This window comes from Calidris pugnax, unplaced genomic scaffold, assembly GCF_001431845.1.
Source record: "Calidris pugnax isolate Ruff unplaced genomic scaffold, ASM143184v1 scaffold39, whole genome shotgun sequence".
NCBI classification, from domain to species: Eukaryota; Metazoa; Chordata; class Aves; order Charadriiformes; family Scolopacidae; genus Calidris; species Calidris pugnax.
This window is the reverse complement of record NW_015090828.1, coordinates 4,633,989-4,650,841: the sequence shown is the minus strand read 5'-3', so window position 1 is coordinate 4,650,841 and position 16,853 is coordinate 4,633,989. Positions and strand designations below refer to the sequence as shown.

The following is a 16,853-nucleotide window of genomic DNA, read 5'->3' as shown; positions in this document are numbered from 1 at the left end:
TTAAGAACCTACTCACATCACTGTTTTTCTTTCAGCTCTGCTTAGTGGAGGTTTATTACAAACAGATCAGGCTCTCCAGAGATAACATCGCTTACCTTTACATGACCATTTAAAGAAGGTGAGCCTTTTTTACTCTCCGATTGCAAGCCGTTGACGTGGACTTCAACAGGAGTCAAGCCTGGTGGTGGAGATGGAGTGTTCTGACTGTAACTAGGTACTCCAGACAACAGAATACTAGTTAAAGTTGCTTGGGCAGTAGATGGTATCATTAGGTGTGGAATAGCAGAAAACCCTGTAACAAAATTCGGTTACATCCCGATAAGTTTCTCATTTAGCTTTCTCAAATACTACAGTAATACTTGATAGAAATCTCTATGTGGCTTTGATACATCATTAAACAAGTTTCTATTAGAATTATGTGCCAAAAATGTAATGCTTTATTTAACCATTACTTTCTAAGTTAACACAATTAACTTACCTATATAAACAAATCAAAAAACCTTGCATGTGACAGCAATGTTGTAAGTTTATATTAAATTATAACTTTACATTTGGATATTTATTAATCAGTGTTAAGATAAACTTGAGAACTGTTAAGGCTCTAAAAAAATGAATGATTCTGGACTTGATAATTGTCATTCTAAAAACTTCCTCTTACACAATTCACACGTAACTTCTACCAACCTGTGGCATTTGTGTTAGCAAGAGATGTTGCCCATAACGTGGGACTAGGAGTGCCTGAACTCGGACTCTGGAGGGGACTCACAGAGCTATTCAGGGCATTCAACAGAGAGTTTGGAGCACTTGAGGTGTTAACTGACAGGGCTGTTGGACCTAAAAGGCCTGCAAAAAATTATACAAGTGAATATTTAGTTAAGACTTACAGAAAAACATTTTTACAGAAGTACCAGCTGAAACAAACACTAAATTGCACCAGCATGTACTTTGCAAATTTTAACATTAAAACTGCTGTTAGTTTGATGCAGAGAACACATTAAGAACACTAAGCATTCTTAAACAGTGAATCATATATCCAGGAAGAATTGTAGCATCTTTTATGTCCTTCTAACAGACTCCAACTATTGTGAGAACAAAAGAGTCCACACTGGCTGCTTCTCTGCCCCACCATCCCTTTGTATCCCTTTATTGCTCCCATCAGTTTGTTTCAGAGAAGCCTCACTTAGAGAACAAGAAAGCAACCTTACTTTCATCTCAGATGATAACCTTTTTCTTAGAAGCTCACATGAACAAACCACTACTTCCACACTAAGAACTACTCAATTCCTTTTTGCATCTTCAATGCTGACTGCAAATCATCCCCCAGATGCATTGCTTATTCCCAAAGCAGTTCTTAATGTAAGAGCATTCACATGGCAGTTCATCACTACACTCTAAAGAGGTAAATACACAACCCTAAAATGCAGGCATGACAAGAATGGTAACAAAAGCAGCGTTAAAAACCCCAGTCAATGGGCACAGTTGCCCCTATGTGACCCCCAAGAAAGCATAAAGCACCTGATGTGGAACTACACAGCACCCCTGGATGGCAGGTCGCAAGGGAGCATGGTGGTTACATGAGGACTCCAAGTTTCAAGAACCAGTGTCAAAATTTGTCCCTTGTATGTATTTTTGATAATAGTGTGTTTTCAGAGCTTGAAAATAAAATGGTAATTCTAGCTTGGACTATGTGCTGCTTCTATAAAATTAAGTTTCAAGAACCAGTGTCAAAATTTGTCCCTTGTATGTATTTTTGATAATAGTGTGTTTTCAGAGCTTGAAAATAAAATGGTAATTCTAGCTTGGACTATGTGCAAGACTATGGACATTGACAGAAAGCTTACACATTTCTGTCCTAAATTTCACACTGGTAAGTAAATGTAAACTAGTAGCACATGCATCCTGCAATTACAGTGAGATACAGCCAGAACTGGAGTGTGGTGTTAACTATTTTAACTGTCATGGTACTGTTAATGGTACCCAAATTCAGGACATCGTGAGACATCACAATATTACCGAAGAAGAAATTTCATTTGAAAGAGGCTCTTCTGAAAATTGTAAAAGCAACATCCTACTTCACCTGCATTTCCCTCCCTTTCACTTTCAGCGGAGCAGTTTGCAAGCTTCCGGGGGATTTTGTGCAGAGATGAGTCACACGGATGGTTACGAAAGCCTTGGAGGAAGTTTTACAACAACAAGCCCTTGAAAGGCCAGATGCTTTTGAAATTCGCTAATCCTTTAACACAATTCCTTATGCAAAACACACATCTGGTCCTTTTTTCTAGTACAAGTTAATTAAATCCCAAACAAATATATAACTATAAAAAAAATATAAAGATATATATAGAACAGAATGCATACCAAGTCCAGTGAGTCCTAGTCCTGCTGAGGACAAGATATCCAAACCAGGACAAGACAGACCAACAGGGCACGAGACAGTAGAGGGATTTGATGCTATGATAACTCCACTACTTTCAAGTCCCAAGAGACATTTCCGTGCCTCATACATATTTAAGGCATTTCGTTCAACGCTTTTTACAATCACAGACTGTTGGGAAAGAAAACAAAAAAGGAAGAGCAATGAGTAACACAACTATGTAACATGGACCTGCACCACACACAACTCTCCTTCATACTCCCTCATGGCCATCAGTAGCATAGTAGTGTGAGACAGCATGAGATAATGTCTATTAGCAATCTAATTCAGCGGCCTTTACGGTAAGTTTAGGGATTTTGTATGCACTTGACAAGGAGAATGGTGAAAGTCCTTTCTGACTAAGAATAACACTTCAGTACTATTTGGTATATCAAATCTTAAGTGCCCTGAGATCTGGAGAAATGAACTAATAATTAAGATCTTATCTTCTCTTTTATCAGAGACCTACACCTTGAAGTGGACAAAAAATGTTGTTCGTATTAAATTCAGCTAATAAATTCATAGCTGTCTGAGAATAAAGTAAGAAACACCTGGAAAATTAAATGACAAAAAACCATTATTTGTTTCTTGTACAGTCTCTACACAATGTTTCTTTGCATTGATTTTATATATCCCTATTCAGAGAAGCTTATTTATTGACACAATGGAATGGTCATTTAATGAACACCTCCCATGAGAGGTATTTTGTAATTCTTTTTATTGTGGTTCTTTCCAACATTTTGTGTAGAACAGACTTTTCTCATAGTCATATTATTTGGGTGTTGGGTTTTTTGTTTATTTTGGTTTTTATTCTAATTGCTAAAGAACGCTGCAGTTACATGAGGGAGCTGCAATTTAAGACTTAATTTCTTTAAAAACAAAATCAAGAGTAGTTCTAGTCAGATACAATTTATCTCCCCATAGTTGACTTTTTATTAGTGTCTTCCACATGAAAGCTAATCTCTGTATTGTCAAATATTTAATGAAAAAGTAAAATTACCATAAAGGAGAGATGTTGTAACATTTAAATTGATATTTCAAGCAGAAAATATATATGTGCCTTTTACAAGTTTATGATCCATTAAGCTAGTAGGAGGAGCAGACACGTCAACTCATCAGCTCTGAAAAGTTGTCATGAAAGCCTGAAAAGAATATATTAGGTTTTCACCAACCTTGCTTGGTTGCTTTGGCTTCGGCTTAATGCTTATGAAGACATCTAACTGCTCCATTAGCTGTGTTATAAACTGTGGTTCTACTTCAATTTCTTCCTTCATATCAAACATGAGCACAAGAGGAAGGCAACCCTGAAAAGACAAGCCACAACAATTCATAAAACTTATAGCCCATGCTTTCTTCATGAAAATGCTAGCAATAAACTGGAATATAGAGATTGTAACACATACACATCATGATACTGTAAATTCAGAAAAAAATATAGCAAGGATGAAATTTTAAGTACAGCCATTTCCTTGCATGCAAGAATACAGGTGGCTTTCTACCCTGAGATTCTGAACAGTTTGGTGATATGAGGGTGAAATGATTTGCTGAATATTTGACATTCCAAACTGTGCATGTGCACCCCACGTTAGCTGTTTATACAGACTTCAAGGTGTCCAGAGATGTAAAATCAGAAGAAAATATTGCCAGCAATTATTATCAGCAAGGCTCTCACAAACTCAAATAGCCCATGTTAAGCTATGTTTGAAATAAGGAAACACAATTCTGAAAAAGATTCTCTGTAAGTCAGCATTGCTTAACTATTACCTTTCTCTTCCCCTGTTCTAGATCAGCTAGGTAAGGATTTTCCAGTGATACGGACGACATCTCTGAAACACTTGAAATACTAAAGCTTTAAGTAAAAAAAGAAACTACAAAAAACAGCACCCCTAAAAAAGCCCAACCTCCAAAAATAACTAAAACCTCAATGGTCACAGGGTATCTCCACATTATTAGATTGCTACTTCTTACAAAGTAACAAAAACAAAGGGTACAAAGTCAGTGAAAACCAACTCCTACTTGTTTGTGATTTTAGATTCACTATAAAGGAAACATAGTATCACATACATGTATCCAAAAAAGCCACAGTAAGAGACAGTCAAGAAAGCAGTCCTATTTAATCAGTTTCCAGCTTTTGCTTCAGAATGGTATGTTTATTCTTCAGATCACTAGTTCAGTATCATTTTCTATTTAAATAGCATTTTCTCAACAGTACCACCTACACACAGTATTTCCTAACTTAAAGTAAGTTTCCTTAAAGTTTCCTTAAGGAAAACTAAAGCCAGGCATCTTAACTGTTTTGGCTTCAGGAAGACTGACAAACACAGCTTAACCCTGCAAAGTGAACTTGTCTGAACAGAACAATTATAAATAAAGTCTATTTAAAAACCCTGAAATCAATAATGAAGGATTTTGCAGTAACAGAACTGCTGAGAGCATTTGATACTTCTTCCAGATGTTTTTGTATAGAAGTTACAGAAAGTAATATCAGAAGGTCTCACCAAAAGCCTGCTGAATGAAAGTGCAACCGAAGGTTAACAGGAAAAACAGAAAGTTGAAATGTCAGGTTTTATAAGCATACTAAAAAGCTCATTTTTTACACTACTGTTTTGCTGTTGTATGTTTAGAACACCTACATGATGATGATGAGAGGAACACAACCACTCTTGGACAGGGAGTGAACAAAACTAAGTTGTCAATATGTCCTTCCGTAATTACATACCTTACAGTCCCCATTATTATATGCTAAACTAACAAAAAGTCGGTATCTTTTTATTGATGATCAAATACACATGAAACTAAAGGGTTTGGAATAAAGAGAAGAAATAGAACAAGAACATTTTAAACAAGACTCCAAGTCCCTCTCGCTTAGATAAAAGTATTTAATTTTGAATGACGGGGTATTCTTTCTTCAACATTTTGCCCTCAGTGCTGCAAATATTGCCTTAACCATCACGTTGAATACAAACCTGCACTCAATGTGCAGCTGATTAGAAACTGGGGCTTGCAACACTTGTCAGAGATAAGGGATATTCGCAATTCACACACCACAGAATTTATAGCCTTCTCAATGAAATTAATTATGAGTTTATATTAAAGTTTCCATTTATTCATGCTGCTAAGCAATTTTCAAGATAGCACCAACACGTTACATATGTCCTACTGTAAGGTATCTGTGCACTGCATTGCATTTTCTGCTGATATAACAAACTCTGCCTCAAATTTAGTCTCTGATGAGAATTGCAGATCACAACAATTTAGTAGCTCAGAAAAGCATTATGGTATTTCTTGGTATTGATGTTCAGATGCTGCTAGACAGTTATTCTTAGGTGGTCTGCAGAGATCAAACCACTGTTTTTAAATCACCTCTCCAATTCCATAAGACACTGGTGCTGCCTGGCTGTGCAGCAGCATCAGCTGCTTCTCTGCCTGCCTGAGAGGAGCTGGCAGGAGGCAAGAACAGCAGTGACCGCGGTGAGAAGGCCGGCGTGCAGTCCCACCCCGCAGGAAACCACTCCACACCACAGCAACCTCATCCCGCTCAACAGTGCCCAAGAAGAAAACAAGCCAAGTGAAGCTTATTTCCAAAGAAGCTGAGAATGACTGCGGTTGTCTATCTCTAGGTAGGTATCAGCATGGCTGGCATATTTAAGTGCTTTTATCTGAAGCGGAAAAACACTAGTTGGGAATCAGAGCAAAGTTTTTATCTGGCTAGTTAGTTCTTCCCTCAGCTTTTCAAATTTTCGTTGTTTAAAAAGACATATTCCTCCTTTGAAAAATTTCCTTTTAATCCCTGTTTTATCTACAAAACTGGAAAGAACAGTTTCAGGACACTTAATGCCTGAGCTTAAACAGACCAAGTCTCCTGATCAGTACAGTTCTTAAAGGATGATGTAGGATACTAAGTTGTACTGGTGTGTTTGTAATTAAATCAGTCTTCAATATTTCAAAAAAATGGGCTTTGTGTAATTTTAAGTTTTGAGAGTAAAGGTGTACTTTGATGTTCACACATTCGCTTGTTTGCATTTTCTTCTACTTCATGAACCTCCAGAAAAGTACTACTTAAACCTCACCAAGGAGGTACACAGAATAAGGCTCTCTCTCAGTAATTATAGACAATGATATCCTAGAATATAATAATCGTGAATATAACTGGATGAGCAGATAGGCACCATGTTTTTGGTTTCTGCTACGCAGCAAGGCACAGTGCAATGCAAGAGAAATACGGACTTTGGGAATTTAATGGTATCATGGTTTATCCTGATACCAGCTTTGAATTGGCTTTTAGTCCACGTGTTGTTAATAAATATCCATGTGTGTAAAAATACTTGTAAAAATATTGTTACTACAACACCATCTAAAGGCTCCTGTGAAGCTCAAAGGCCAGTATAACAAAAATCTGTACAATAATATTAATCAGCAGAGCTATTTTCATAAAAGGCCTTATAGTACTGAGGCTACGGTACTAGAAAGAATGTAAGATTGCAGAATGAGCTATTTCCTATGACTCCCCAGTTTCCCTGAAAACTCGCCCACATAGGAACTAATAAATTCCTGCCACTTGCTCCCAAAAGAAAACTAGTTACCTGACAAAGTGGAAAAGGCAGGTTGGCAAAACAAAATACCCACCACCCAACAACAACAAACCCCTCCAAAAAACTGCCTTATACTCAGAAACATATTGTTATTGTAAATTTAAATTGCTTACCTTGCATTTATATTACAAAGGTCATTTTTCAAATCATGACACCAGAGTTTACAAATATTTTATATAACTATGCACACTGACAAAACCAGAGCATTCAAGTGAATCAGATTTTTGCAATGTGAGTCGCAGTCTTTCTTCTCTGAGGCTAACTTCCATTTGACACATAAATACATGCAGAATGAGCGTATTTTCTATGCTGTGGCATTTTTTTCAAGCAAGTTTCACTGAAAGTATTTACCATGAGATATTGCCTGGCAAGACAGACAGACTCAATTGTGCCCTGGAGGTAGACAGTGGATTTCTTCTGTGGGTTACTAGGGTCAGGGAAGTGGATCTGAGCACCAGTCCTCTGCATGATATGTTTGATGTTACTCCCGTTCCGACCCATCATGAAGAGATGATGCTGCGCTGCGATGTCGAGTTGTGTGCTCACAGGGATTGCAGAGGCCAGGCTCCCAGCCAGGTGTTCCAAAAGCATGGCTGTTCCTTCCTGGGGGGGAAATGCAAGAAACGGGAGAAACAGTGCTCACAGGTGTACAAAATGACATTTCAGAGTGTTTCCTTACTTATCATACATTCCATGCTTAAAACGTTTCATTTAAAAACCTGATTGATTTCTTAAAGATAACAGATGGACTAAACTCTACCTACTATTCCCATTTTATGACCAAATGCAGTGTTTAATTGCCACTGTAAAAGGCAGGACGACCATGTCAAATGGTTTGGTCCCAATAAACCTTCTGTGCCCACAAATAGAAATACAAAAGTTAACAGATATTTATTTGGGTAGGAAAGCTTGCAAAATCTGTCTTTCAATTTTGGCCTGAGATACTCTTACTGGCTTGAGACCATATCAATCTGTCTCACTGCCAGTTGATAACAAGGAAGTATTTTTATTTTATTAAGACAAATAGGTTCATGGCAGTTCCTTCACTTGACTGTCAAATTCACATCTCCTAGTCCTGGTTTTGCAAGAGCAGTTTTATTGACTGGTAGGGCAATTTTCTGGTAGGCTGGTAGGCAAATTTGAGTTCACATTGAGAAGATCAAGGCATGAAGAAACTATGTTGGGGGGGTGTGTGTTTTGTGGTTTTGGGTTTTTTCGGGAGGGGTGGGAGGGAGAGCGAGGGGAAGGGTTGAAGGTATGTGGAAGGGGTTAATAGATGGGTAAGATTAACACATTTTCCAGAATTGCTGGAAAACCAAACAGGCGTGCAAGAGATGTAATTGAAAGCTCAGCATAAACAATGTTAAATCCTAAACTTAAAACTATTTTCTCTGCATTTTTACACCTCACCTATAAGTGTTTAAATAAAACAAACCCTCAGGCTTCAAAAGTAATTATACAATAACAGGTACTGATAGGGCAGCATATAATATTGGTATAGTTCTTAAGTAGCAAATTAATGAATACATTTATGACATGTAGAAACATACTGAAGATGACACATTACCTTCACAGCACTAGTGTTATTTTGTGACCCTCTGACAATGACTGTAGCACCATACATTCGAGAGCGTTGTTTAAAGGAAACTGAAATATTATATGTCTGACATATATGTTGAATTGTGGGAGAATTAGGATCTGGGATTGGTTGGAGAATTCCAGCAATAGGCAATTCAAACATCAGTACCAATGGAAGCAGCTCCTACAACAACATTGAAGAGCAAATCTTGAAAACTGCAATCATACTCGCTAAAACTGCAAGAGTTTTATTACTGAATCATAACGTATTGGTCAGTGATGATTAAATTGACATAATACATCCTTTGCCCAGGGTTCACTGATAAAAATATTCTATCTTTAGTCGGAGGAAGGCAGTGATTTTTTCCAAGGACAGGAGAGCTTTTTGTTTTGCGTGGGCTTTGCTGTTTGCATCCCTCCCCAGGACTGTGTGCAGCTATGCAGCAGCAGAGCCAGGTAATTTCCTACATGTACCCATGCAGACCTACAAACTGGTCAATATTTGTAAAACCTCCTAGAGAAGTCTCTTTTCTGTCATGGATTAATCGGAGCTCTGAAGTCAGCTACAAAGCTACGTAAACATCAGCTGCTCTCATTACTGTCAGGACTAAGGTTGTATAAGTGACATACCTGACTGCAACAACTGCAAAAAACTTTTCATAATTTATTAGACTTATAATTATCCGTGACAGAATACACACACAAATCAAAAATAGAAGGTAAAGACAGAAAAGTGCTAGGAGTGGAAAATGGAATTGAATTCTACCAACTTATCTGCCCAAATCAGACATGAAAGTGGTTAAAATTAAAAAGGCAGCAATTACTTTCCTTAGTTATAGATTTACACAGTATGCCTGAGCTTCTACAGGCCAGCTGTGAGAGGAAGTTAAGATGTAATTTTGAACACAGTATGGGATACTTTACGTCTTGCTGCTACTGTAGGCCTCAAGGTCAAGGTCCACCTCGCACTAGTTAAAAATCTGGCCAGAACACAAATCAGTGGTTATATAATACTCTTTGCATTTTACTCATATGAATAATCACATTTGTTTCTATATTTCTGCTGTCTTAAGACAGAGCTAGACAACCCTAGGGCTCTCAAAACTATATTTTTTGTTCCTTTTAGGTATTTTCAAGGGAAGACTACATTGAAACAGACTATTACCCGAATTCTAACTCTTGCGGACTCCACTCCAGCTGGCTGTCCTGCAATAGACACCTGGAAGAGCAAAAATATAGAAAATTTAACATCACATTTTCAAATGAGGCATTGGAAAGGTTGAGATACCTGTGTACCCTTTAATTTTTATTTTTTTTTTAAATCAACAGTTATTTCACACCTGGTTACATCTTAAGTGTTCTCTAAACAGTAGCTGAAAATTAAAACCAGTTAAAAAAAAAACCACCCATGGATACCATAGCATCTTTAGGCTCCATAGGCTTAAGCAACTAGAAATAGATTGATACATCAAACAGCACAGTTGCTTGGATCACATAATGGAGCTACTACTGTATACATGTGCTCAATGCTAATATTCAACAACAGTAAGTTTTTTTGAACCTTGTGAAAATACTGTATTTTGCTCAGCAGCCACTAGGATGCACAAAAGGGAATTCTATATACGGTAATGAAAGACTTCAAAGTAAACATTCCAGTAACATTAACATTACAAAGATGTAAAATCCAGCTTCAGTGACTTATTCTGATAAAACTGAACTCTTATACAGGACATTCATTTTTCCTAGCTATCTACCAAGTTTAATTTTCAACTGCTTACACTGTAAGACAAAAGTATGACGAAATTAATCAATATGCTAAATGAATCAGGTGTTGAATAGGAAAAAAATTTAAAAAGCAGTGCTTTTCATACTGCTTCTCTACTATTGACATTAAGTTGTTGACTTCTGTACGCTCAAAATAAGTTTAGTTTTAAAAAATTAAAATTATTCATGAACAATCACAAATTGTTTCCATCTGTTTTTAAAGATTTGCTGTTTTTTTTAAAGATTAGTTATTTAGTATTTACACAGAATCTAAATGCCAAAAATCTATTTCCCTGAACATGAACTCACCATCTGCCAAAATCCCAAATGAAAAAAAAAGTTTAGAAATACTTTATACTCTCAGGAATTACAGTATAAATGAGTTAATATTAAAGAAAACTTACTTGATTGCTTTTCTCTGCTTGATTATTCCTATTTGAGTCTGGAAAATGGATATGGCATCCTGTTTCCTCCATCACTTTCTTAATATTATTGCCACCTTTACCTATCACATGAGAATGTTCTGTATGTGAAACATCCATCTTCAAGGTTACCCGATTGCTCTGGAAATCAAGCACACATGATTAAATTTATTCACAGCAGAGCCCGAGTACTTCAGAGTAATCTAACTTCAAGAATCACATTCAAAATTGTATTTCCAAAGTATTATTCCTGTGGCTCAGAGTCAGATGATAAACCATTCACATTTTTGTTCCAATGAGGAAATACCATGCAAATAAATACCCCAAAGATACATATTCAAAAAATATCTAAGGCTTTTAAAACACACCCTGGCTTTTATCAATTGTGACCTAAGTGTCCCATTGCAATCCATTCTCATGTATTTAAATTCTGTGTTCTTTCAATCATAGTCATACCCCTCTGTCTGATCTTAAAGGATCATACGATAAAGACTTTGGCAAATCAAAGCCAAGGAACCTAAAATAACTGGTTTTCTTCCCTCCTTGAACAAACATATCTTATTTTCTGGTACATCAATTTTTAAAATAGACAAACACTGCCTACATTTGTTCTTAAAAACAATGTTGTTAACAGTCCATAGATAATTTTAACAGTTGTTCCAAAAGAAGTGGTGCTTATAACTGGAGTGTTCTTTTTGGCAACCTGTTTAGAGAATCCAAAAGCTGGCGTACACACTGCCCCAAAATAAGACTTGCTATTGGATGAAAAGAAAAGCTGGTGAACTTAGGAGATTCCAGCCAAAATCTTGATGTTTTAGAAATTCTAGTTCTAATGTTTCAGAGTGTAAGAATGCAGTAATAGTTAAAAATAGAACTGTATAAATGCTCCTAAAATTGAATTTCAAACAAAAACAAAATTTTAAGTTTGCTGAAGTGGCTGCATGATTTACTACTTGCAGTGAAGTGTATTCCACATTTTAAATTAAAAAATCCAATCCAATGAAGAAACCATGTATGCTTTCAGCCATACAGCTGGAAATACTATTTCTCTATAGTTCAGCTCTGCAAAAGGTGCTTTAAGCAAGAATTTTCTTGTATCATGTCTAATTATTTGTGTATATACCAAATATCAACATCCAGAAGGAATAAATTGGAAACTTTGCTTCAGAGCATCCATAAATACCTTCTGTTTAAATAAGCCCATTTAAAGGATTAATGTCACCGCAAAATTAGTAGTTGAGGTGTCATCCTAAATAAGTTTGTTCTTACTTTTGTGTCCAAGACAGACATGATTTTCTCTTTTGCTTCTTTAACATTTTCCTTTTTTCCAGAGACTTTAATATGGGGATCTATAAAAGAAATAAAGTCTTGTAAGAAAAATACAGTAAAATTTCCCCACTGCTTAAATAAATTTGCATCCATTATTTATAGTTCAGTGATAAACTGTACCAACCTTTGGGATTCAGCTAAAAACTAAATGTATTGTTCCATCCCTTTAAGTCCCACAATTAGGATTACCAGATGAGTTTATTAAAAAAACAACTTAAAATAAAAAGAAATCAAATACCAAATGTACCTCAGCATTATAAATGTTGTCTGCAACACAATAACATAGCTAAGCCATCATGTCTTCTCAAACAAATGTTAACAGAGGACCACTAAAAGCTTTCTGACACCCTCTCTCAATCTTAACGCAGACATAACCTACAAAAAAAAATAATCCCCAAACTCAAACTCACACTCATCATCACTTCATTATATTTCATCAAATCTCTAGAACTATCCTTTGCAGTTTTAACCTAGCAATATAGGTGCCACCACCAGGAGTTTTCTGAGTGAAGTTATCAAATCACATTTAAATGACACTTAAAAGATTTGATTTATTGAAGTGTTAAGTATATAAATTAAGATTTGCTACTAAGCTGCATACCTAGGAGGAGCACCAGCTGATGGCAGTTTTTGCCCATTGAGACCTAAAATATTGATTCTACAACACACTTTAGTTTACAATTTTCAGACCATGGTCCTTAAACAGCAGAAGGTGTTGTGCTGACCTATCAGGTACAGTTTTGCACCTGGAACATACACCTGGTTGAAAAAGTACAGAAATCACTTTGGAATGAAATCAAGCATCAATTACTCAAAAAAAAAAGTGTGAAAATTACACATTAGCTAGTTTAGCAGCACCATCTGGTGTCCAGAAGCATAAAGTGCCACCATGTGAAACTACTGTCAAAACATTAAATACAGCTTAAGTTATAATAAAGAAAAAAATCCCCAACCAGCACCCAAATTTTTAATTATCACAAACAAGTATATGATTTTGCAGTTGATGCCTATTTCTCTTTCCCCAGTTCTTGAGTCCTCTACCCTTTTGCAGCGTAACAGGGCTTTTTCTCCTGTGGCAGGATGAACTCTTCCCCCCCGCCCCCACCAAAAAAAAAATAAGATCTCTAAAACCTCTTCTGCCTAATGAGTTAATCTAACTCATTATGCTAGACAGATACATACATCTTAGGGTATATAAGAGTCTGTATTTTCTCAATGGCAGGAGAAAACACAACCACAACACACATATCTGCCCTTTCCATCATCTCAGTGATTGAAATCACTTCACTGCTAAAGAAATGCCAAATAACATAACTTTAGATTGTAAACCTGTTGTTTTCAATTGAAAATTGAAACTGTTTAAGCCATGCCTGGATACTCTTTTCATTCCAACAATAAAAAGCCTCTAGTCTTTACCACTGGGAAGTTCTGAGCACATTCAGCTGGGGATACAGAAACACTGAAGGAACACAGAATTCATTGCCAAGTTTCATGAAAGTCAAGAAAAACGCAGAGTTTTGAATTCGGAGAAACAGATATATTTCATTTTTAAAAATGGAAAAACCGTAGTTGCAAAAACATGGTATGTGCATAGAATCTACAGAAGCTCTAAAAATCTGCTGCTTCAGCCTTTTCACAATGGAGCAAAGTGAAAAAAAAACACAACAAAATAGTCTTAAGGGCAATTTTTCTTTTCTTTTTTTTTTCAGTTGACAGTAAGCCATGTGGTTCTAATGTGTTTAAGCTGTGAATGATATTTGAAGTGGATGTTGCAGGCAGAAATTCCCAGAAGCAGATTCTAGTACACTATGTGTGCTCCAAGTGCTCTTTAGAGGCAACCAGGAAAAACACAAAACCAGACCACCACCACTTTGGGACTGATTTTCACATATTTGTAAACACTGTATTTTAATACACATTTGGTCACAAGTATGAAAAATATCTTCAATCAAGGCTGGCATCCTATTAGTCCCAAAGATGGCTACTACCATTCCATAATACTACTTGTTTAGCCATAGGTGAAAATACATTTTAAAACCCTATTTTTTTCCCCCATTTTTCATCTCAGCTGGACTCTTCTTTATTGTTGATACTAACAGCTTCAACAAAAATGTCCATATTTCTAAATTTAACCTTTCTTCTTTTTAGAGGGAAAAAAGCTCAACTACTCACTTGAAAAAAAAAAAAGCAAAGAAGAATCCACAAAGCAAAAAAGAAGCCACTGATGCCAGTGGCAATTTTAAAATAGGCTACGAAATCTTTTAAAATTGGTCTTAATTTTAAGACCAATCTTACCCTCTCCTTATTTGACTTCTCAATGACACAGTGGTTGGTAATGGATATGAAGCAACTCATTTTTAAGTTAACAAAACTCTTCCTTTGAGACTCGCTCACTCTTTCCTTCAAGGCAACATGATATTACATCTATATCAAAATTTTGTATGAGAAGTGTTACTTGCAACTAACAGAGTTTGAATTCTTTGAACTGGCATTGCAGGAGTTGAAAGTACATTGAAATGACTTATGATCTGCAGGAAAAAAAATAATAAATCAACAGACACCCAAATAATATTGAATCAAGGAACAACCAGATAACTTCAGGAATTACTTAAAAATTCAGAGAGGCAATTAGATCATCTAATCTGATTTCCTGTATATTACAGACCCTTACATTTCTTAAATATACCTCTGTGGAATCAATTAGCTTGTTTGTATTGCAGTATTTTTGTATTTCCTCTGGAAAATATGGAAAAACAAAAAATTGTTTGCTCTAATAGTTCATCAGTTTCCACCTCCCAGACTGGTGCCTGATTTGTGACACTGGGACTCACTGGTTCTTGTTCCACCTTTCCTCCCATCACCAAGAGTAAACAATCCTTAGTGTTCAACAGTGTCCAGTGATGGTCCATGTATGAGAATCAATTCACCTATCACCACACCAACTCTTTTTCTGTGCCCAACCATAAATGATCTAATTTGACCAATCATTAAGAAAAATAAGCTAGAGAAGCTGCCTGTTTTTTTTTTCCTGGCTAAATTATTTATTTTCAAATTAAAGAACTTACTGTTTCTGTTTTGTAACACTATGCCACAGACAGATTTACCAGGAGATAATCAAAAGGCAAGCTTCTCCCAAACTTCTTGGAAGCCCAGTGCAGATCAGGCTGCATTTGACCTCAAATGACTGTCTGCTGAAGAGAGAAAACCTGTCACTAATGGAATCAGCATTTACCTTCAGTTCCAGCTTTCTGGTTAATCTCAACTATTTGTGGAAAAGGCTGAAACTGAATAACATTGGACAATTGTTTTCAGGATTTCTATCCGAGCAGGACTGAAATGACCATGTCAGGTCTTTGTGCATCAATACGAGGGAGTAATTAAAACAGTTGACTTAAGCTTTCTAAATGTTTTCTGAAGCTGTTGCCACCAACAGGAAGCCAAATACATTAAAAATGCTTCCAGAAAATTTGTTGCTTCTGGGCATCACAAACTTGGGGTGTTCAGTATTTGTGTATACGTGATGTATTTTTGCTATTGTATTTACATTAGACTGAGCTGACCATAACATTTTTCCCTATAATCTGTTTTCCAGGTGCAACTATTTAATTCAAAGGACTTAGTTACATTTTTTTAATGTAGAAAAAAATTACTACCTTGCCTTCATACCAAAACAAAAATATTTGTTGGATAAAGCTCTACGTTTAATATTTGAAAGACCTTCCAGGTATGACTGTAGCAACACATTCTCAACAGACAGAGTCCAAACTAAGATAAAAGTCACTCTTAAAAGTGTGAAGAGGATTGTTAGGTATAAAGGTATAGCAGGTGTAATGTACATATAGTACTGCCAGCACAGATAAGCATAAAATCACCTTCCAGTCAGTGTCTAGACTGACCCAATTGACCATGGCACCATCACACAGCCTGGAGTGAGACCACTCACTGAACAAGACCCGCTGATTCCAACAGAAATGGCTCTTGCTGAGACTGGGGAGACAACAATGCCATTTTTATCCAGATGACAACTGGATCAGATCACTAAGATGTTATGCCATACTCCATCCCTGAGGAACACAGGGTTTGGTACCTATTTTTACTGGGGGAAAAAAAAAAATCCCATTCTCTTGCCTTTTTTTTTTTTTTAAAAGCTTTTGAACAAACTGGAAGTATACTTTAAATAAAACTAGAGCTAGAGCAAAGAATGGATGCCTACCATGAATGAAGAAATAAGACACCAAAGCTTTACAAACTATTTGCCAACACAGAACAAAGGCTTCAGAAAAAGTCTGCATGCTAAAAGCATATAAGACTCTAATGCTCAAAATACAAGTGTAGCATCAGAAACCGGAAAAGATTTCTCATAAGAAACTGCATTAGTGTCTTGCAAAATCTAAAAAAAAAATTGATCGTATAGTAAAATATCTTTTAATTAATTCTGATGGGCAGTATCTTTTTCTCTAAGAATGGAAAAGATAATTTGAACAGATTCTCCCCCCTGCCTCCTTCTCAAGAATGGGGGAATATTTACACCAAATAGAAAGCTAAAGTTACACAACACAAAATGCTGGAAATTTTTCTCAACAGTCTTCATTTTTCCAGACTCCTGCACTGAAGTGGCCTTTAATTGCTCCTATCCTCAAATTCCTCACTCCACACTTTGGCAGAGTTTCCACCTCCTCGGTCTTTGTCCACAGCTATACCAGCAAGCCTCCAGCTTCTTTGCTACTATTGTGTGCAGCATTTCAGTAAACAAAA

At 36.3% G+C, this 16,853-nt stretch overlaps 1 protein-coding gene across 2 annotated transcripts in view; it reads right to left on the bottom strand.

Moving 5' to 3' along the window:
• Positions 1-16,853, bottom strand: part of BICC1 (BicC family RNA binding protein 1) — a 111,257-nt gene that overhangs the window by 14,711 nt on the left and 79,693 nt on the right. For both annotated transcript variants that reach the window (XM_014940578.1, XM_014940579.1), the window contains 9 exons: positions 12,039-12,118; positions 10,752-10,910; positions 9,749-9,802; positions 8,573-8,767; positions 7,357-7,608; positions 3,586-3,717; positions 2,359-2,545; positions 685-843; positions 96-292 (listed from right to left, as the gene is read on the bottom strand). In XM_014940578.1, the coding sequence (XP_014796064.1) occupies positions 96-292; positions 685-843; positions 2,359-2,545; positions 3,586-3,717; positions 7,357-7,608; positions 8,573-8,767; positions 9,749-9,802; positions 10,752-10,910; positions 12,039-12,118 (1,415 nt within the window). The remainder of the gene's footprint in view (positions 1-95; positions 293-684; positions 844-2,358; positions 2,546-3,585; positions 3,718-7,356; positions 7,609-8,572; positions 8,768-9,748; positions 9,803-10,751; positions 10,911-12,038; positions 12,119-16,853) is intronic.